This window comes from Sinocyclocheilus rhinocerous, unplaced genomic scaffold (assembly GCF_001515625.1).
Source record: "Sinocyclocheilus rhinocerous isolate Xijiao unplaced genomic scaffold, SAMN03320098_v1.1 scaffold1164, whole genome shotgun sequence".
In the NCBI taxonomy this organism is placed as follows: domain Eukaryota; kingdom Metazoa; phylum Chordata; class Actinopteri; order Cypriniformes; family Cyprinidae; genus Sinocyclocheilus; species Sinocyclocheilus rhinocerous.
The window spans coordinates 728884-750881 of record NW_015643253.1 but is presented as its reverse complement, the minus strand read 5'-3'; the positions used below and the strand labels follow the sequence as shown (position 1 = coordinate 750881).

General features: G+C 36.6%; 2 protein-coding genes across 3 annotated transcripts in view; one reads left to right on the top strand and one right to left on the bottom strand.

Annotated features, from left to right (window-relative positions):
- Nucleotides 1–8047, top strand: part of LOC107757256 (CCR4-NOT transcription complex subunit 4-like) — a 29095-nt gene extending 21048 nt beyond the window's left edge. For both annotated transcript variants that reach the window (XM_016574677.1, XM_016574676.1), the window contains exons 12-13: nt 3729–3956; nt 6120–8047. In XM_016574677.1, the coding sequence (XP_016430163.1) occupies nt 3729–3956; nt 6120–6433 (542 nt within the window). In that variant the 3' untranslated portion in view covers nt 6434–8047. The remainder of the gene's footprint in view (nt 1–3728; nt 3957–6119) is intronic.
- A 6328-nt stretch (nt 8048–14375) lies between these two features.
- The window catches only part of LOC107757211 (transmembrane protein 178B-like), a 79502-nt gene continuing 71879 nt past the window's right edge, over nt 14376–21998 (bottom strand). Inside the window, exons 4-5 of the mRNA XM_016574627.1 lie at nt 19123–19260; nt 14376–14578 (exon numbers count right to left, since the gene is read on the bottom strand). Coding sequence (XP_016430113.1) covers nt 14376–14578; nt 19123–19260 — 341 coding nt within the window. The remainder of the gene's footprint in view (nt 14579–19122; nt 19261–21998) is intronic.

Below are 21998 nucleotides of genomic sequence, written 5' to 3'. Positions count from 1 at the left end.
TATGATAGATGGTCAACTGTTTATTTGCTTGTTTGTTTTTTTGCTGATGCTAATATAATTCTGATTTATGTGTGCAATTTTATTTATATGAAATTATAATAGAATTCCAAAATGGAAAATTTACCAATTTACTAAATTTTGTTTATTGTGAAATTAATGCAAAAATGACTGAAAACAGATATGTAACACTTTTCAATCATCCTAGTTGACATGTTTAACAACCGATTCCACTAAATATCAGCATTGCCTATTTTTTGGACAGTTGGCCAAACCTGCATTTATTTAAGCAAAAATACAGTAAATAATATTGCAATAATATAAACACATTAAATATTACTACAATTTGAATTACTTTTTATTTATTTATTTTTTTATAAAAAAACTTTTTTATAATTACTACAAAATGAATTTAAGAATGAATTTAAAAAAAATGTAATAATGAATTTTAAAAATGAATTTGAATCCATTTAAAATCTTAATATCAGTATCAGAAATCATTCTAATATGCTGATTTGCTGCTCAAGAAACATTCTTCTTATCAATGTTGAAAACAGTTGTGCTGCTGGTGGAAACCACGGTACATTTTCTTTCCCAGGATTGTTTGAATGGAACGTTTAAAAATATATATTTGAAATAGTAATATTTTTTAATATTAAAATTGTCTTTACTGTCACTTTAAAAAAAATCTTAAACTCTAATATACCAAAGTAGCTATATAATGTGATGTATACATTACTGTGGTTCCTTGTGTTTTTAATGTTTTATTAATGCACCAGTCTAGCTGATATATTGTTCATCACACAGTAAAGTGCAAAACACATTCACTTGTGAAAGCTGAATGATGCAAAAAGACGTATTTTACACCCTCTACAGCCCTGCAAGAGAAATTTAGTTTCTTCACTCTGCTGATGTGATTTTGAGTTAAGCTTTTGTCCCATCCGCATAAATAAAACATGACGACACTTGTTTATCTGCGTATGCTAATGCGAACATGGGTGATTGTGTTAATGCCTGACACACTTGGCTAGACGAGCACTTTCTAATCAGAAGTAAAAACTGTGGAGAGGTTTAAAAAGAACACCTAATTCACGTTATTCAACACCTCATTCAGCTTATCCCCTCCTTCAGAGGTGTTTCATTAAAGCCCAGTCCCCCTCAAGTGTTGATATTGAGTGTCTAGATTCTCATATTGGCTCGTTCTCACACTTGACTTGTTTATCTGCACAGGTTTGACGATATCGACTGCAGAACCTATTCAGCGTTTCCAAGTGAATGTGTGACTTCCTCTGTGTTTGAGGCTGAGAAAAAGAAACGATCACTGGGAAAACATCTACTGTAATATAATGAAATATTGTAGCATTTTATATTCCATGCAGAATATGCATGTATACTCAAAACATCATCAATGGAGAAAAATGCTTTTTGCAACCAGATGATGGATTTACTGCATCTCCCAGCAGGGGCTAACTGGCCCATGCTAACCAGCCAAACTCTGACCTCTTAGTTGAGATCCATTAGGTCTGGTTTTAACTGAATAATGGAGTAATAAACACATCGCTGACTTTGCAGCATCCATAGTTTTGACCCTTGCCCACGCTCAGAAGAAACTCCTGTCATGTGGCATCAGAGGGGGAGCTGCGTCTGCTCCTTAAATTCCCATGTTGCAAAATAATTAAATTACAAGTATGACCAGTTTGACTGTGTCAGTGCATCTGGTGTCTTGTCCGGATGCACCTTTATTGTCTGAAGAGCTTTTAACAGCAGGCTGTCCCAGTAGACTCCTATCGTTCTGGTGGTAGTACACTTGCATTTGTTAGTACAGTTACAGTGTGGGATAGAGTTGGACTGTAATACTAAAAAAATCTATAAATAAATGTTTTACATTTATTTTTAGATATTTTCTCTATCTTTGTTTTTTCTGATATATGTGTTTGATCTGAAGTCTTGTGAAATTATTTTCTAAAATAATTTTATTTCAAAAAAATTCTCAGACAAATTATTTCAACCAATTACCCTGTATTTATTAAAATATTCAAATATAAAAGTACCATGTTTATTCAAAATGTTTATTGCAATAAATATAATTTAATTGAAAATGCTTAAATAACTAAAGATACAGGAAAATTTTAATTAAAAAAAATTAAGTGTAATTTTAAGTTGGTGTTCTCCATCATTTCATTTGTAATGAATATTCCATTATGGTGAAATGAAATGCATATTTGTAATAGTTACAAAAATGCAATGCTACTAAAACATTTGTATTGCTAAATTGTAATGCCTTGCAGGGACTTGGAAATGATGCAAACAAATTGTTGAATCAATGTTTTTAACAGATGAAAAGGACAATTTATAGATTTGTGAAAATGAATCAAACTTCCGAACCTCTCTGCTTTATTCTAATGAGGTCATACCTGGGATTTAAAAAAATCAATGTCTGTCTTATTAGACAACTTTCTGGAATGCTTGATTCTGATTAGTTAATTGTATATTATTCTATGGTGACTGGAAAAATTGACAGCTGTGTCGGATAATCAGTTTCCTTCATTGCTGTGCTAGTTTCACATCTGTCATATCATTCTGCAATCTCTTTCTTCTCGCATATTAAAATAATTTACACTCAAATAATGCAACAGTAAATATTAAATCTATCAGCCAACCTTAATATTGATCTATTTTTGTTGAACCCCACCGCCATCCTTGTGCTTTCACCTCTTTATACAGTTTATTGTCCAGGCTTTGAGGGAAGCTGATGTAGGAGAAAGGAAAGGTGCCCAGAGAAGTTTGCTGAGTCTTAAGTCAAGCTCAGAGGCTAAAGATTTGTTTTTTCCTTGCCAGGGTTGTTATCTCGTTCACTCCATTCCCCTGTCTTTGCCATTCTTCCTTGTTTGTCCCGCTCTCTGTCTTTCTCTCCATTCCCTCCTCCGTCATCTTTGCTGCCTGGTTTCTCCCTCCCTGTGGGCAGAAGCAAACCTTAGGAGAATACTGGCCTGATTAGAGAAGAAAAGGTTTATTTTGGCCTGAGTCCAGCCGAAAGAAGCTCTGCGTTATTGAAGCTCTTCTCCAGTGTGACACAGAGAAAAAACAAATGAGAAACTAATTAAATAATAACGGGACTGTAAAGAGCTTTATAATGATCGTTCCTCCATTAGTAAGGGCAAGTAGACTCAGAAGGAAGCTAAAGATCACCTGTTGTTTTTGCTGAATCAAGTATAAATAATCATTACTGTATCAGCTATTAATCCGCAGTCCGGCTTTGATTAATGATATTTCTTGATGTGATATCCTGAATGAAAATTCAATTTTTAGAGAATTCAGTTAAGTTGTGTTTTTGTTAGGGCTATCTATCGTTCTTCAGACATTACATGCCAAATAATAAATCAAATTAATTACTTGATTTGATTTCGTCACATTGCATAATTTTCACCATCTTGCGTGCCGCATTAAGCGTTGCATTAAGACAGTATCACGATAAAGTTTGTCCTACTTTTCTTTTGCACTCTGTTCAGCTGTTTTTGAATGTTTGTTTTGTCACAATTATAAAATTAATCATACCAAATTAACACTCAATATTGGCATCTTTTTTTTTTTTTTGTGCAAATAAAATGTTGAATCTGATAATTGCTTTTTTCTCTCTCTCTCTTTCTCCATCTCTCCTGTTTTTCTCCATCTTTTGCGGTGTATGTGTGCACATGGCTGTTTGGATACCCTGCTATCACCCTCCCGAACAGAAAACAGCACCTCAGTAGAAAGTCTAAATGTGAAGGAGTGGCAGGACGGGCTCAGAGCGCTTTTACCCAACATCAACATCAACTTTGGTGGACTGCCCAGCTCCTCCTCATCTTCATTTTCATCTTCATCCTCCTCCTCCTCATCCAGTGTGAACCACACAGGCAGAATCTCACACAGCCTTAGCTGGGACGGCACAGCCAGCTGGATGGACCCTGCCATCATCACAGGTACAGCCTGAATTACCTTCACAACAGAGATTTGCCTTGTTAATCGGGAATAATTCCTTCCCTTTTTCTCCTGTTATTCTCGGTCATGTTTACAAAAGAAAGGTTGGACCCACTTTTGATAAGTGTCTTTACTACTATTTACTTGCGTTTAAATGTAACATTTAATCAATTGATACAATGTACTTATTGAGTACATACATGTTTTTACATTTTACTAATATTTAAAAAATGCCTGAATGTACTTGCGTAACTAATTTCTGTAGTTACATCTGTAATTACACTGTCAACCCTACCTCGTCCACTTCACCCACCCTTAAACCTAACCAAACCACCAAACCTGCCTCTAACTTCCACCGTATCCTACCTCAATAGCAGTAAAAAACACAATAAGTACATTGTACCTAATATTTAGGGTAAATATAATAATTCTACATTTATTTTGCCTAGTAAAATATAGATTTAAATTATTCACGGTTAATTATCTATAATTTGTGTTGTACAGAAAAATACAAAAATATTACATTTGAATATTTAATATACTTAATTATTATTTATTATTATGTATATATTATTTGAAATTAATATTAATGTGATTAATATTGGGTAATTTTCTCAAATTTTTTTGGTTGTGTGAGAATAGCATAGAATAACATGTTCGATTCTGACAGGATTAAAATCACAAAACACATTTGTGAAACAAATTTACCTGACCTGAACTGAGGCCTATTCAAATTGTGCCTTTGGGAGCTAAAATGAATAATGCATTTAAGCCTTTTAAGCATTTATTCTGTAACCTTTTCACTAAAAATGTCAGAGATGTAAAGCCATTTTAAGGGCCATAGAAGAGGGCACACGTTTCAGATCAATTTGATCTCCTGCACTTTCAGACGGTCTAAAGCATCCATGTGGACTAAATCAGATATCACACAAGAATACTACACAACTCTTAACAATCAGTATACAAAGTGGTTAAAAATGCAGTGAACATTTATAGCGTTCTTCTGTATCAACATTTTTATCTACTGTTTGGTATACAAAAACTGAAGTGTGCAGCTATATTTGTAATCAATACTTCAATCAAAGTTTTGCCATTTTCTCCCCTGGGTTGAAGGGAAATAGCAACGTCTTATCTGTTGCTCCCTAAGGTTGAAGTTGCAATCTGTATAGTTGTCACGTATGTTGTCTGGGTGCTCTCAGCAGCTGCCTGCAGCATCCATCACCCACAGGGGGTTTGGAATTAATAGCTTGCAGCAGGCTGGCATGTTTTAAGTGGTGCAAAAGCACCCAAAAATGCCCTTTCCTTATGTAATTAATCCTATTATATCAAATGATTTAAAAATGTCTTTAATGTCGCCTACACCATAAATGGACTCCTACATGGCATCGACTGAAGAGCAGTGAATTTGTTAACTTAGCAAACTGTTGCTCAGTTCTGGTTAGTACAGTATGCGGTTATGTTTAAAGCGATTTAATTCCATCTGTTGATAGATATTAACAATGTGTTTTCTATTATATTCAATTTGAAACAGTTGATGCTCCTTGTATTTGTCTGAATCTGTTAATTTATTCAACACTTCTGTCATAATCATGTCTTAAATTTCTGATATTAATTTTGATATTTTTTCCCTCCATGGCATGAATTTTAAAAAAAGTGTCATGGTCTCCACATCATAATAATAATATAAAAATTACTTCATCAAAAGAATGAAAGAACAATCTTAAACTAATAAGTAAAGCAGTTTTGTCAAAATATTATTTTACAAAATCATAAATAAAATTATATTGCAGATAGGATATAAGACCCTCATGACTGTGTCAAGCTTAATAATTCTCCTATAATATTTGATAATTTGATCTTTTTCTAAATTGTATGGCAAGGTTAGTTCAGATTGTTAAATTGATCATTATTCATAAATAATAGGATCTGTACACTCACTTGTATTCAAGGAAATTATAATTTTTTACATGATGATTACACTAGGTTAAAATTTAATGTAATGGGTTTTTTTTACCATATGAAACCAATATTAATACAAAAATTTACTTTTAAGAACCTGGGGCATGAATTTTAATGTAGAACATAACTATATTTTACTTATTTCAAATTTTTTGCATGTTGACCCTTAAACCCTTTTTTTTTTTTCATCATTTTGTCCCCTTCAGGTATCCCAGCATCCTCAGGCAACAATTTGGACTCTCTGCAGGATGACAATCCTCCCCACTGGCTCAAATCCTTGCAGGCGCTCACAGAGATGGATGTCCCTTCCGGCTCCACAGTGCCCCCTCAGCCCCCACACAGTGGCCCCTTTGGAGCCCAGTTCCCCCACAGAGCCGGCTGGACCCCTTATCCAACCACAGCCACAGCCAACCCCGCCACCCAGTTCCACTCACCTCCCCCAGGCTTCCAGACCGCCTTCAGAGCATCAGCCCAGGCCTCCACAGATCTGCTACAGAGTGCTGGCATGGACCGACATTAGGAACTGTGAAAACTTATTCCCCTTACCCGAAGAACAGCTGACAAATACTGCTGATGAATCAGTACAAAGCAATTAACAAAATAACAAGATTATGTATTGTTTTCTCTCTTCATATTGCACTCATTTTAATCCCATTATTGTGTTTCTCTTGGTTGAGTCTTTCTTTTTCCTTGTTGCCCAAGTGCTCTGTTCCAGCTTTCCCAATTCAAACGGTCTCTTAATAAGCCAGTTGTCGCAGAAAAGCAGTTTTCAGCAGGTATGAGGCCTAAACAAGTAAAAGCGTAACATTAACGTCACTATATAATTTTTGGAACTCTACATACCAGTATCTAAAAAAAACGCATCATCAATTATGTGCATTCCTGAAATTCCATTGGAACCAAATGGAAAGAATCAAACGAAAAGTGGCTTGATTTAGAAACAAGAGTCTGCCTTCAAAGCTAAACCAAAAAGAACAGCACCTGTTCATCCATCTGCACAACGGAGGAGCTACTTCCTGTGAGAGTCCTTAAAGCCATGCAGCTGAGCAATCAAATAGATATCCAAAATCAAAACAGGGCTTCAGTTTTTGTTTGATCAAAAGGGTACTTGGCTTCCATTATTCTGACGGATCAAAGGCATAATGATGGCGAAGCAAAAAGCACTTTTACTGAGGATCTTTGGCCTTTAACTTTGTTCTACCTTTCTTTGTTCTACCTTTCTGTGCCCTTGTTAAAAAAGGAGATGCATTTTTAGGGGTGATAAACATGGTGGCTGCTCTCGACATGGCATTTAGCTGTAGATGGATGCAGGCCTTTGCCTTTGACCCTTTCGCCAAATTGGGGGGTCTTCTGCTTTAGATCACAACACCGCGGTTAACCTCTGTATCAGAGGGCGGCACATTGCGAAATTAAGAGAAATTGAGAGCTGGGCACCACCGACCCCTTTTAAGCGCAGGGCTCGTGTAGCACACGGGATGCCACCATGTGGCGTCTCTCATAGCTGCCTCGACGTATGTGGCCTAATCAGTGTTTACACTCTGACTATGCTCCCTGAAGAAACTTGAAGGCGTGCGAGGTGTACAGAGTTTTAGGAAATAGATCTAGAGTCAGAGTGCGGCGATTTGTGAATGCGTGGTGTGAAACTTGCGATTGATGGGTGTGTGAAGAAACTAATCAGGGTTAAAGTAAAGGGCTTTTTGAATGATGCCGGCAGAGGGAAATTCATGAGGATGTGATCTGTAGCAGTTACTTTGCACATTTTTTTCCACAAAAGCGATAAAAGGGAAAGCTGGGATAGCGGCGCTACTGGGAAACTGACGTTTTGGCAATACACAGGGGGCTCGTCCGGGATGGTTAACACTGTCACTCCTCCTCGCCCTCTTCTCAGTTTTCTTTTAACGGTCTTAATCCTGTATCAGCTGTGTAGGTTCCTGCCGACAGTTCCGGTATTCAACAGTATTCAAGAGGAATGAATAAATGAAATCTCGATGACAACGAACCAGTACAGTTTAACTTGGGTTTTACACAGTGCTAAAATGTAAGAAAAATGAAGAGCTGAAGGAAATTGTACCTCTCTAAAGGTCTGGAGGAAAATAAAAACTAAATCTTAAATAAAAGACGAAATGTCATGCTTGAGTCGAAGTGATCTTTCACGTTTTTTGTCTGTCAACCTTCAACTTTCTTTCAGCGCTTCGAGACGTGATGAAAGGCGGTGATGGGCTCACGTTCGCACGTTCTTGCTCAGTGCTCGGACACGTCCTCCTCATTTGCGTCAGCGCTCGACGACAGTTGCTCTTTTGAGAGATCAGGTCTGGAAGAGGGTTTGTGGCACTTAATTTTTTTTGTTTTTTCATTCTAGTGGGTGTCAATACCAAACTCCAGTGTACGAGCCTTCAAATACTTTCGGTGTGGCCCAATTAACTTTATCTCGGTAAAGAGTCAGCGGCTCCCAGATAATGTCAAGAGTGCATTAGGCGTTCACAGCTAGCTTACCGAGCGCTCTGCTTTCAAACGCTCAGCAGAGCCACTCTATCATGCTCTCGTGCTTAAAATACTGCAGTGCTGATCTAATTAGCAGTGGAAGCTGCCAGCAAATATGCAATACTGAAACTGCAGTGACTGGGCATGTGTTTTCTCCAGGGCCTCGCTTATAATGACCCAAATATGTAATGTATTCCTAAGTAAAGTGCTTGAGTCAATATATATAGCGACTGAATGATCGAGTGCCTCTGTTTTATCATCTAAAATGATTTGCATATGTATAACAGCGTTATTTATTGGTGTAGTTAGTTCAATGAGGCAGGACCTGAAATCGCTCTTGTCTAGGCCAGTGGTTCTCAACTGTTTTTTTTTTTATTTAATTTTTTTATAAATAATATTGGAAATTTTCAGATGAAATGCTGTGCTGAAATGTTCTGACAGAGTTTCCTGCACAGCTTATTCAGCAGCACAATACTAAATCTACAGCACTAAATGGAGAGCATGACAAGTGACTGTTCAAATGAGCCAGTTCTTTTTATTGAAAGTCATACAGCTTGCAGCTGACTGTGACACATGAATGTAGTTAGTGACTAGTTGAACTTCATGACAATGTGTTTTTACAGATAAAAATCATGTCTTTGGTCAGTAATATTATAAAAATCACTTAAATATGCTTAAATGTTATTTGATATATAGGTCAGTTAATCAGTTGAAATTGTGTTGCCTCTAAAAAGACAATAAAATCTCATCCTTTTGGCAATGGAATGGTATTTTGTCCCAAATATTAATTCCTTTTTAAAGCATTAAATGAATCATTCAGAGAACCTTTAAGGTCTGAATCTGACTGATAGCTAAAACTAAATCTAATAAAATGGTTTTCATTCATTCAAAATAAAGCCTGCAATAAAACACAAATATTGGAAAAACAACATAGGAACTATTATAAATTATATAAAAAATTAAAGCAAATAGAAAAATAAAAACAAACATTTAAATAAAGATAAAAGAACAATTTAGTTTACGTTTTATTAATTTAAAATGAAAACTGAAAATATAAAATAAAAGCTAATTAAAAATATTCATAAATCCTTTTAATATACTTAAATGTATTAAATGAATAAATAAAAACTTATATTTTATAAACATTGACCTGAATCTTTAAGAGGAATCTGAATCACAATCATTTATCGACATCCAACACAGTAGTGTTTTTCTTGAACAAATGAAAATGAAACCACTGAACACAATTTTTAATGCGAAGCTCAGTACCCTTAATAGTTTGTGTTGTTGGTTTATAAATGTGTTTTTTTATTATTGATGGTTTCATGCTCTCATCCAATAATTGATTTCAACGTGGGCTGCATGTTTATGTTTGTTGCGAGTGAAGTCCTAAATTAAATTTAATTTGGACCATGTGGATCTCAAACTGTCAAAATTGCATTTTGCATTGTTTTTCCCCTTCAGAACAGACCTGTGACCCATTTCTGAGTCTCTCCCCACCAGTTGAGAAGCATTGGTCTGGGCGTCTCAGAGAAGTGATCTAAATGCTCTCAAGTTAAAGCGCTTGTGTTTCTGTGGCCCGTCATCAACAGCAGGGTCAATACTCATTGTCTCAAGAGGCCTAATGGAGAACACACGGGCCCATCCTAATCAGAGGTGGTTATTCATAGCAGCGCACTCGCTCTAAATGCATTCATGAAGTATTCATCAAGCCTCAAACAGGCTTTTCATCTCTTTAAATCAGCCTGTAAGCTGTTTTTGTTTGTACTTTCTTAACCAACATATCTAATACGAGAGCTAGTTAGTTATTGCCTCAATCATGAAGGCTTCCCTCAGACTCGGCTCGCTGTTAACACATTTGATGAGTTTGCCCTCTATTTTTCATCCGTGTACTTTTCTCTCTCTGCTTTCTCTGGATCCGTTTCAACGGTTTGCACAGTTGATTTGTTGCCATGGTGATTTTACTTGCCTTAAATGTCAGCAAGTGAACTTCACTGATCTTTATGTCTCGCTAGACTGCCGTCCTGTCTTTTTCTTTTTTTTTTTTTTCTTGCCTATTTTATTATTTTGGTTAATGATTTTTTTTAGTTAATGCATTAGGTACCAGGAATTAAAAACAAACAATACTTTTACAGCAGTTATAAATCTAGGTTTTTCAATTGTATGAATTAACATATATGTACAAAAATGAATTAACAATGAACAAGCGTATTTATAAATTACCATTAACCATTAAAATCAGAGGCGGACAAAGTACTCAACTCCATTACTTGAGTGAAAGTACAGATACTGCTGGTCAAATATTACTCCATTACAAGTAAAAGTTGTAAAGACAGATTTTTACTTAAGTAAAAGTACAGAAGTACTTGCTTTTAAAATTTGAATAGGGAGACATCTAAAATGTGCAGTGTTGGGGGTTCTCCAGAACCAGGATTGGGAACCACTGTGTAACGACTTTCTACTTCGAGGACCTTGATAGAAATGTAGTGAAGTGAAAAGTACAATATTTGTCTTTCAAATGTAGTGAAGTTAAAGTTATAAGTTCCCAGAAAAAATAATACTCAAGTAAAGTACCGATACTCAAAAAGTGTACTTAAGTACAATACTCAAGTAAATGTACTTAGTTACTGTCCGCCTCTGATTAAAATGCGTGATAATTTTTCATAACTAATGCTGTAATGTTAACCAATTGAACAATATTGTAAAGTTTTTTTTGTTTTTTACTTTTTAAATGCCTGGAAATAATAATAATAAAGGCAAGTACAATGCAAAGGTAAATATACAATACAAATAAACACAACAATGAGATTTTATTTTTGTAATGATTTTACATTCCACAGTTTTAACAGAATTATTTTCTCTCTCTTTTTTTTTTTCTTAAAAGTCTTTTTACTTGAATGCTGCCACACAAATCACCTAAAGCGCCCATAAATATGTCAGAAACCTCTTCTGAATGCTTCCCATGAAGGCTGCTGAACCCATATTTCATCAACGCAAAGTAGAGAAGGAGAGTTTTCAGTGAGCTGATCCCATAATGATCCCATAAAATTGTTTTGGAAGAAGTGCTGGGATGTATCATATGCTCTGCAAAACTTCATTTGGCAGCTTGTTTCACGAATGAACGCAATGAAAACTCTCAAAATGAATGAACTTGTTAAAGGAACTGAGCACCAGTGTGACCAACGATGCTTTGTTTCTTACTATTGCTATTTGGAAGCAGGTGATATTTATGATTTAGGTTGTTTAGCTTCAATTAAAATGAAATGCACCTGTTAAAGGGATAGTTCACCCAAAAACCAAACCTGTATAAGTTTCTTTCTTCTGTTGAACACAAAGAAGACATTTTGAAGAATGTTGGTAACCAAACAATTGCCCCCCATTTCTTTTCAAATGATGACAGAATTTTCATTTTTTTGGGTGAGTTATCCCTTTAGTCAACATCTACAGGATTACTAGCAACTTACAGGCAGGTTATGCCAGAAGAGAAAAATGATACATTTTAAATGAGTTTTCCCACAACTTTTGACATTTTCATGACTTTTTTTTTTTTGGTCCTTTGTTATTTTAAGCTGCAGTCCGTAACTTTTGGCGCTCTAGCGGTTAATAAACAGAACTGCATGCGTCTTGCGGAAGAACATTGTAGCCGGAGCTACTTCTCTCTGTTTATGTCTATGGCGAATCACGCAGGTACTGGGTTACTCCGCAGCGGTACCTACCCGAATCAGTCTAAATAGTCCGAATATAAACATTTATTATAGGTGTACCGTAGGGATTCTGGATAAGCCAAAAACACTGTTTTGAAAATGGATTAATGGTGTACTCGCTTATTATATAAATTGTTAATTTTGAACACAAAAAAAGTTACGGACTGCAGCTTTAAGGATTTTTTTAATGAATAAAAAATAAAATGAGAAGGATTGTACTCATGAAGAGCAATGTATGGGCAATGAAATATTTTTGTGCAGGGTCTTACTATACATCCACTATAGAAATTCTTGACATTTCATGACTTTTGATTAATTCCATTACTTTTCCAGGGCTGGAAATCACAATTACCTGATATTCCTAGGTTTTCTATGATGATGTGAGTCGGAGTCTTTCCGTGACCCATTAAATCTGCTAAAGGTTGGCTTTGTCAATGTTTAGGAGTACACCAGTACATATATATGACTTAAAAGTCAATAAACATGGATATTTCATAGTCTTTAAATATGTAAGTGCCCTTTCTTTTACTGACAGACTTAAATGGACACCAGGCTAACTGCTAGTGGATCTGCTGGCCGTCATGAACTCTCTGGAATTCCTCTATGGAGGAACTCTATGTGAGGAAGTCTATGAAAGAGACCTGGCAGGTATTTTTTGGCAAATCTCCCTTCTAGAAATCTGTAAACATGGTTTTGCGACAAAGCTAAATCTCCTAGTGTAGGTTTTTGGCATGATTGAGTGTGCCGATTCGCCAGTGACCCTCAACGCGTGTCCCATTGTAGTGCGCCGTTTTATGGCTGCTCAAGTGATTGTTTATGTGTTGTTTATAGAATGTGAAATGGATAATAAAATGTTTCAGATTTTGAAAACGAATGCGTGAGAAGAGAAATAATGCAAACAGCTTGAGAGCTTGTGCTTGCCACCCATCCTCCATGTCGAGGTCACGATTCCACAGATGTACCTCTTTTGTGCACCACTGCTGTCTCATGTAATCAGGAGGCACTTACATACCACGTCCTGTTTCGGGAGTTCCCTTTAAGTAAATAGACGCATGGTTAAACAGAGCAGGAAGTTGGATTCAAATGAGGATTTCTTTTGTCAGCGCATAGATGCTTTCAGAAGAGAAGTCAGCATGCGTTCCCATCAAATGGCATAAATGCCTCCTTCCAGACAAGCTTAAGGCAGTATCAGTGTGATGTTGAGTTGTCTTTCTGTCTCTCTGCGTACTACGTCAGTCGTGTCTACAGGGACAAAGTGGTCGGCTGTCTAAAACAGGATATGGAATCTTTCCTTTCCAGTAATTCTTGGTTGAACAAAAGCCTACCTGATTTCCCCCAAGGCAGGTTTTTGATTTTATGCATTTTTTTTTTTTATGTTACCTTTTTTGTATGGAGACCGCAAAACACTCTCACACACATACTATATTGATTGTAGCTAAAGAATTTGCACACTTCCTACACACTCATTCAAACTGATGATGACCGTAATTACTAAAAAACAAAGAAAGAAGCACATAATAAAACCGAGAGCATGTTAGAAATGTCCGCTGATACCATATGGACATGAATAAGAAATGAAATATGGAAAATGCTCCAAAAAATGTCTTTCCTGTTAGGATTTTTTTTTCTCTTCTGGAATAGTATAGGTATTATTTTTCTCTTTACAATTTGCTGTACAGCAATAGCAACATAACGTCATGAGCAGGCATCTCCAATTCCTGAAGTCTTCCTCATTTACGCACGAGCGGATCCTTTACATAATAAAACCGAGAGCATGTTAGAAATGTCCGCTGATACCATATGGACATGAATAAGAAATGAAACATGGAAAATGCTCCAAAAAATGTCTTTCCTGTTAGGATTTTTTTTTCTCTTCTGGAATATTATAGGTATTATTTTTCTCTTTACAATTTGCTGTACAGCAATAGCAACATAACGTCATGAGCAGGCATCTCCAATTCCTGAAGTCTTCCTCATTTACGCACGAGCGGATCCTTTAGCCACATCCCAAGAGTCCGAGACCAATCGGCGGGTTTAGACACAACAGATCCAAACTGCATCAAAGATGTGAAAGAAACTTGGTCCTGGTGCTCCTGATTACTCTGAACTCCTGGGCTTCAAACATTGGCACTGGACCTCCATACTTGCACATGGTGCCGTCCAGATACAAATACAGTAGTCTCCATGTTTGGCATTTTTTAGGGTCAGCCTACATGTCAATATCCATCCTTGCGGCATCGGAATGAGCAATACTGTTTGTTTTTTTTGCTTCATTCGTCACCGTTTTCTTGTGCTCACGAAAGTCACAACTTTGACAGAACAAACGTTTTCCTGTGCAGGATCTCCCCAGGCGCAGAACATTGACCAGCCGTAACCGTGACTGATGTCGTCTGGGAGGCCGTACATGTAGCGAGGGTAACGGGACAGTTCGAAATTGATGCCTGCTACACAGGTGCACAAGGAAATGATGCAAAATGTGCCTGAAAAAGAGAAAGACAATCATCAGAATACTTCAGTAGCTTTGATCCTAAAACTGGATAAGTTGCCTTTGCTGTATGCCTCAGCATCCCAACTGAAGTTGAATACATTTGCTGTGCTGATTTTGAGAGAAATTCAGGGATTCAGTTCTGTGGAAATCAGTGAAGAGCAGTAATTCTCGACTCTGGCCCTCGAGGTCCACTGTCCCGCAGAGTTTAGCTCCAGCCCAAATCAAACACACCTGCCTGTAGCTTTCTAGTGATCCTGAAGACCTTGATGAGCTTGTTCAGGTGTGTTTAAGTAGGGTTGAGAACCCCTGCTGTCTTGTGACTTGTACAAATAGTGGTCTTACATGCTAAGCTAATATTTTAATTAGCAGCAAAAAAAAACTTATATAAAAATAGCACAGCAAACACAGATATTGGGTAAATAGAATTTTTTTTAATTAAGAAGATTTTTGTAACACTTTAGGGACCAATTCTCACTATTAACTAGCTGCTTATTAGCATGGATATAACTAGCATACTGGCTGTTTCTTATTAAGCACATATTAATGCCTTATTCAGCATGACCAAGTTTTTTAAAGATAAGTTTAGTTCACCAACCATTTCGCTGTGAGCTCAACGTTACACTTCAGCAATGTTAAAATAGGTGTATAACTGTGCATTCTACTTTAGTTTTGGTCTCTATTGACTTTCCTGATTATATAAATGTGATAACTTTAGAATTGCTATGACTGCATATACATGCAAATAAATATGACTGAAATTAGAGGACTGGAGAACAAAAACATCACAAGCTGGCTTTGATGAGACAGAAGTCGTTTAAATCTACTACCGTTCAAAACTTTGGGGTCAGTAAGATTTTATTTATTTAGTTTAATAAATTAATATGTTAATTCAGCAAAGATGCATTAAATTAATTAAACGTGACAGTAACATTTAGTGTTACAAAAAAATTCTACAGTATTTCAGATATACAGTATCTCACAGAAGTGAGTACGCCCCTCACATTTTTGTAAATATTTTATTATATCTTTTCATGTGACAACACTGAAGAAATGACACTTTGCTACAATGTAAAGTAGTGAGTGTACAGCTTGTATAACAGTGTACATTTGCTGTCCCCTCAAAATAACTCAACACACAGCCATTAAAGGGGTCATATGATGCGATTTCAATTTTTCCTTTCTCTTTGGAGTGTTACAAGCTCTTGGTGCATAAAGAAGATCTGTAAAGTTGCAAAGACTAAAGTCTCAAATCCAAAGAGATATTCTTTATAAAAGTTAAGAGTCAACCACGCCTACCTAAAACGGCTCGTTCTAACACACCCCCACATACCTACGTCACGATCTCGGAAGATTTGCATAACGCCGCCCAAATATTCACGCAAAGAAAGAAGGCGTAACTTATATTGCCCTGCACCTTTTGTATGTCTCCCTTATCTAACACACCTGATTCCACTCATCAGCTTGTTAGTAGAGACTGCAAGAACTAAATTGGGTGTGTCTGATTAGGGAGACATACAAAATGTGCAGGGCAGGGGGTCCTCCAGGACAGGTTTGGGAACCACTGGTTTAGACATTAATGGCTGTGTGTTGATTTATTTTGAGGGGACAGCAAATTTACACTGTTATACAAGCTGTACACTCACTTCTTTACATTGTAGCAAAGTGTCATATCTTCAGTGTTGTCACATGAAAAGATATAATAAAACATTTACAAAAATGTGAGGGATATACTCACTTCTGTGAGATACTGTATATGCTGTTTTTTTGATCAGAGTTCCTGATAAGAAATGTTTCTTGAACACCAAATCAGCCTGTTTGGCTGAAGAGAATCTAGAAATCCATTGATAATTGTAAGTGAATTTGCAGCGGCAGCTTCCAGTCTATACACGGTCATTGATTACAATTCATTTTAGCCTATTTTTAACATGCGGTGCTGCATTGGCTGTGTTATACTTAAGATAAGGTTGTCATTACATAACATTGCAGAGACATTCCATCATGCAGTTGCAGACTCGGCATATTCACAACTCCCCTTTCTCAAGCCTTGTTACATATATTACAAGCTTTATCTGCAAGTCGAGCCCTGTATAGATGACTGTGACGAGAGGGGCGGGGCCGAGAGCCGTGGGAACGGAGCGAGGCCGGTGGAGTTATTGTTAATGCGCGACACCTGCGCCACTCATCGGTCTCGAGTCTCACGGAGGAGCTCCGGAAGGATAAAAGGGAGGAGTGACGACAGTGTTGGAGGAGAGAGGATCAGGCCTGGACTTTATTTTGTGTTTTGGTTTTGTTTGTGCGCCACAGTCGTCCGCGAGGGGCTGTCGTGCTATTTTGTGTTTGTTTATTTTATTAAAGATTTCATTGAGTGTTCGCCGGTTCCCGCCTCCTTCTTCCCGAACTATGAACTTTGCTACAATGACGCTGTCATAACATGTTAGTTGATAAAGAGCTCTAACAAACTAATTTTCCCGCACCATGTGACCGAAAGAACTTTCAGAGGGGATTCATCCTGCCATAATCTGACCCTCAGCACTCCTTCTGCCTTTATAATTTAGCATCTTAATTGGCTTTTTAATTGCCATCTCATTATTCAGGCGCAGGGCATCGCATTAATCCAGCGCACACCTTAATTGCGCCGCCGCCGCACTTATGGGAGCGGAGAGAATGACGCAAAACAAGTCAGCCGCTTCCTCTGCTCGACGGGCGTTAACAGAATATCAGAATGCAAGGTAACGAGGCCACAGGCTGTGTTGCTTGGTGTGAGCATCTGTGTAGTGAGGTTATGAGCTTGTGGGTGCATTCAAAAAAACAAAGCGATGCTCGCTGTCGAGAGCCTCGATATTGGTTGGCGTAAAGTGAGATAAGAGATCAGGAGCTAATTGATATTACATAATTGCTTTAATGCCGGCTTCCTGGCTGTCACTCATTAATTAATGCAGTCATGGGGTGACTTGCGTAGGAATTGACTAGGACACTGAGCTTAGCACACAGTATTGCTGAGAGTGGATGTTAGCATGTTACTTACTTTAGTCTTACTTTAGAGTGTGTGTGTGTGATTTTATGTAATAAATATACAAGACTTTATTAAAATATTTTTAATAAATTCACAGTTTAATTATATATAATTATATAAAATAGTATACGTATGGATGTGTAGGCTATGTATAATATTATATATTTATATATGTGAGCTTAGCACACAGTATTGCTGAGAGTGGATGTTAGCATGTTACTTACTTTAGTCTTACTTTAGAGTGTGTGTGTGTGATTTTATGTAATAAATATACAAGACTTTATTAAAATATTTTTAATAAATTCAGTTTAATTATATATAATTATATAAAATAGTATACGTATGGATGTGTAGGCTATGTATAATATTATATATTTATATATGTGATTTTTTTTAATTAAATGTTTCTTAAACTAACAATATATTCATTTATGATTATTCTGTGAAGTATTCCAAAAGCATTTAAAGTCATTTGCTTGTTATTACTAAAGTGTATTCTCTTCATTATGTTGATATTTTATTTAATAGACTTTATGGGATTATTATTTTATTTTTATTTTTTCAAAATAACCCGAATGGAAACACATTTGAGAGAAGTTTTCCCATTCAGGTAAATTATTGCAGTGTTTCCCAACCCAAGGCACATCAACACTACACATTTTTTTTCAAAATCCTCCTAATCAAACACCTGATACAACTCATCAACAGCTCGTTAGTAGAGACTGGGTCAGACAAGTCAGACATCCAAAATGTGTGCCTTCAGGATCAGGGCTGGGAAACCTAGCAGTGTAAAGCCCATTACATAAATTTTTTATTTTTTTTTATTGTCCAAAAATTTGTCGCAGTTTTTTTTTTTTTGACAAAATCACTTATCATAGATTCCAAATCTACTTCCAGCTTGGACAAGTTTGATGGAGCAATAGATGCAGGAGTTTTTTCAAGGTGAAAAGCTATTGATTCATATTACATTACATCTAGGTTTTATAAATTGTGCCAAAATAATCTAAATGAATAAGTTGAATTTTGACCAAATTTCATTCATTCATGAAGCATAATTTAATAATTTGTAATAATTAGTTCATCAGGGAAAATGTTAACATCCTCACATTATTTATGCAATATACACACACACACACACACACACAGTGGAGATCAAAATTAGAGAACAACCTATAATTTCCAAAATTTCAAGGTCACTTAGTCCTGTTTGAAGTTATGGGCAGTAGAAGGGCAATTTTTTTAAGCATATTTCATAAATTTATTGTATTCTGTAGCACTTAAAGGATTTAAATGATGCAAAATATACATAATAAATATACACAGTACACACATATATGTAAACACATACTTTTATTTTGGATGTGTGTTTATATATATATATATATATATATATATATATAAAAAATGCAATTTAACTTGACATGAGTTCCTACATTTTTTAAATACTTCTCATTATGACATTTTCGTGTACATACTGTAAATAGCCTATATTGTCCATGTAGGTTTGTTTTGAGTTGACTTACCTCCCATGAGGAAGAGCAGACCTGCCACATACTGCATGAGGCCACGGTCCCAGCAGCATCCCAGCATCCCAATAATCCAGCCGAAGAGGATGATGGCCACCGCCATTCCCATAAATCCTGCCGTCATCCTCCGCAGATCTGTGGGCGGCGAGAAATAAGGCAAGTCAAACACATGACTCAGAGCTGATAAGGGCACGGCGTGGACACGCTCGGCAAAATGATGCATTTCAATGAGCGCTTCTATAAACACTGTAATATGTTCTATTTTATTACGTTATCTTCTCATATATTCATAGCTTTTGTTTTTTTCAGCCAGCTTCATCAGGTGATCCATGGGATGCTTTTAACTATTAAATGAGTTCTTGTGTATTCTTTTGACAATCTAGAATTTGGTAGTTTGTTGTAGCAGAATTCAAAACTGAAATAGAAAATTAATATAACTGCATATACAAAGTTCAAAAACTTTATAAATCCTGCAATAATGCCCTGCACTTGCCCTGCTGTGAGCGTTTGAGTGTACGGCAGGGTTGACTCTGTTAGCTGGGTAAGTCGCAACATTTGTGTTCGTTAGCTCTTTTTAATCTCACAGTTGAATTCTCACAGTATAGGAGAGGTGGCAGGCCCAAAACGCCAGGCACGGTGGCTTATGCCAGCCAACTGAAAGGGTCACAGAGTTCACCTCCAGGGCAGATGCGCCACTAGATGAGCATGCTGTAAGAGAGCTTTTATTACTTTCTAATAGAGATGAGGTGTTACAAGCTTTTTTTTCATCAAAGTCATATCAAAAAGAAAATGTCAGATCTTTATGAAACAGCAATTCATCATTCCCACATCTCTGACAGGATATTCAGCAGATGCTTGTTTGTTATTACTTAAATTGAAAGTGCCAGGTTTCATGAGCGGATGGAAGCCGGTTTCCTCATCTATGAAAAATTGTGATGTTTGCTTTTCGCAATTGTGCCTTTTGTGATTTTCTCAAATTTCCTCAATTTGCAACTTTATATCTTTATATACAGTGTATGTCTATTTCTTGCAATTGCAACCTATTCTTTGACTTTGTGACTCTGTTTGTTGATTTTAAACATTTTATCTCGCAGAGTGACTATTTCTTGTATTTGTAGTTTTATTTCTCACAATGTGACTTCATTTTTCACAATTGCATCTGTTTTCAGTAATTGCGACTTCAAAATGCGACAATGTGACTTTCTTGTATTTGCAACTTCATCACAGTGCAACTATTTCTTGCAGTTGCAACTTTGCTTCTCATAACTGTGACTTTATCTTACAATGTGACTTCATTTCTCACAATTGCAATTAATTTCGGTAATTGTGACTTTATATCACAAAATTTGACCTTCTCATATTTGCAACTTTATTTCTCACAATGCAACTTTTTTCCCTGTAGATGCAAATTTGTTTTTCGTAACTGACTTAGGGACCTATCTTGGAGCACTGCCGCGCCAGGCTTTTTTGCTAGTTTCAGCCTGACGCAGTTGTCATTTTCACGTCCTGCACCACGTTGTTTAAATAGCAAATGCATTTGCGCCCATTTGTGCGCCCATGGGTGTGCTGGTCTGAAAACGAGGTGTGTTCAGGCGCATTGCTGGCGCGTTGCTATTTTGAGGCAACTGAAATAGACTGCGCCATTGACCAACAAAAACCTGGTCCGAAGTCTGGCGCAATATTTTATTTTTGTTATTTAAAGAGCGTGTTAGTAATATGCGCCTATAGGCAGGTGCACAACGCGCGCACACTTTGCTTATTACACACACAGGGATGCGCAGCAGCACACAAACATTTTTTAAAATTACAAATTAAAGGATTAAAATGTAAAAGATTATTACTGTGTACATAAATATAAAAATGCCTACATGTCATAATGGATAGTCTTTACATGTATCAGAATTACGCGCACAAGCAGATCCAATTCCTCGCTAGTGAAGCGATCAGTTTTTCTGCTTGCAAATTCCACCATGGCGCAAGTGCAACTGGCTTTTAAAGGGAATGGGAGATGAGACTCTGATTTGGTTTATTGCACGTTACGCAATAGAATAGGAACAATTCTTTTAGACCATGCGCCGGGCACGCCGACCATTTTTCCCATCCTTAAACTAGCAAAAGTAGATTCGGACATGCCCTAAGTGCAATTGCGCCGTGCGCTTTAGACCATGCGCTTAGATCGTTAAAATAGGGCCCTTGATCTCATAATGTGACTTTCTCGCAATTGCAACTGTTTCGGGGACTTAATATCTCACATTGTGATATTCTGGTATTTGCAACTTTATTTTTCGCAATGCAACTATATTTCTTGTAGTTGCAACTTGTTCCTTGTAACTGTGACTTAATCTTACAATGTGACTCTCACAATTAAACAATTTGTTGGGGAAATTGCAACTTTACATCTCAGAATGTGAATTTCTAGTATTTGCAACTTTTTCACAATGCAACTTTATTTATTGTAGTTGCAACTTTTGTTTCTTGTAAGTGTGACTTAATCTTACACTGTGACTCTTGCAACTGAACAAATGTTTTGGGTAATTGTGACTGCATCTCACAATGTGGCTTTCTAGAATTTGGAACTTTGTTTCTTGTAACGGTGACTTAATCTTACACTGTGACTCTTGCAGTTAAACTATTGTTTAGGTAATTGCGACTTTTTCACAATGTGACTGTAGTAATTGCAACTTTATTTCTCACTATGGCAGCTTTATATTTCGGTGTGACTTTATAAATCACAATTTTTTATTTTTTTACTCTGAGGTGGAAACGACCATAGAAGTACTATTTGTGTCTCATAAAACTTTTCACAGAGTGTTTGATAGACCTGTGCCATCTGAACTTTCATGTTTGGTTGTATTTCTCTCCCTTATAAGTTG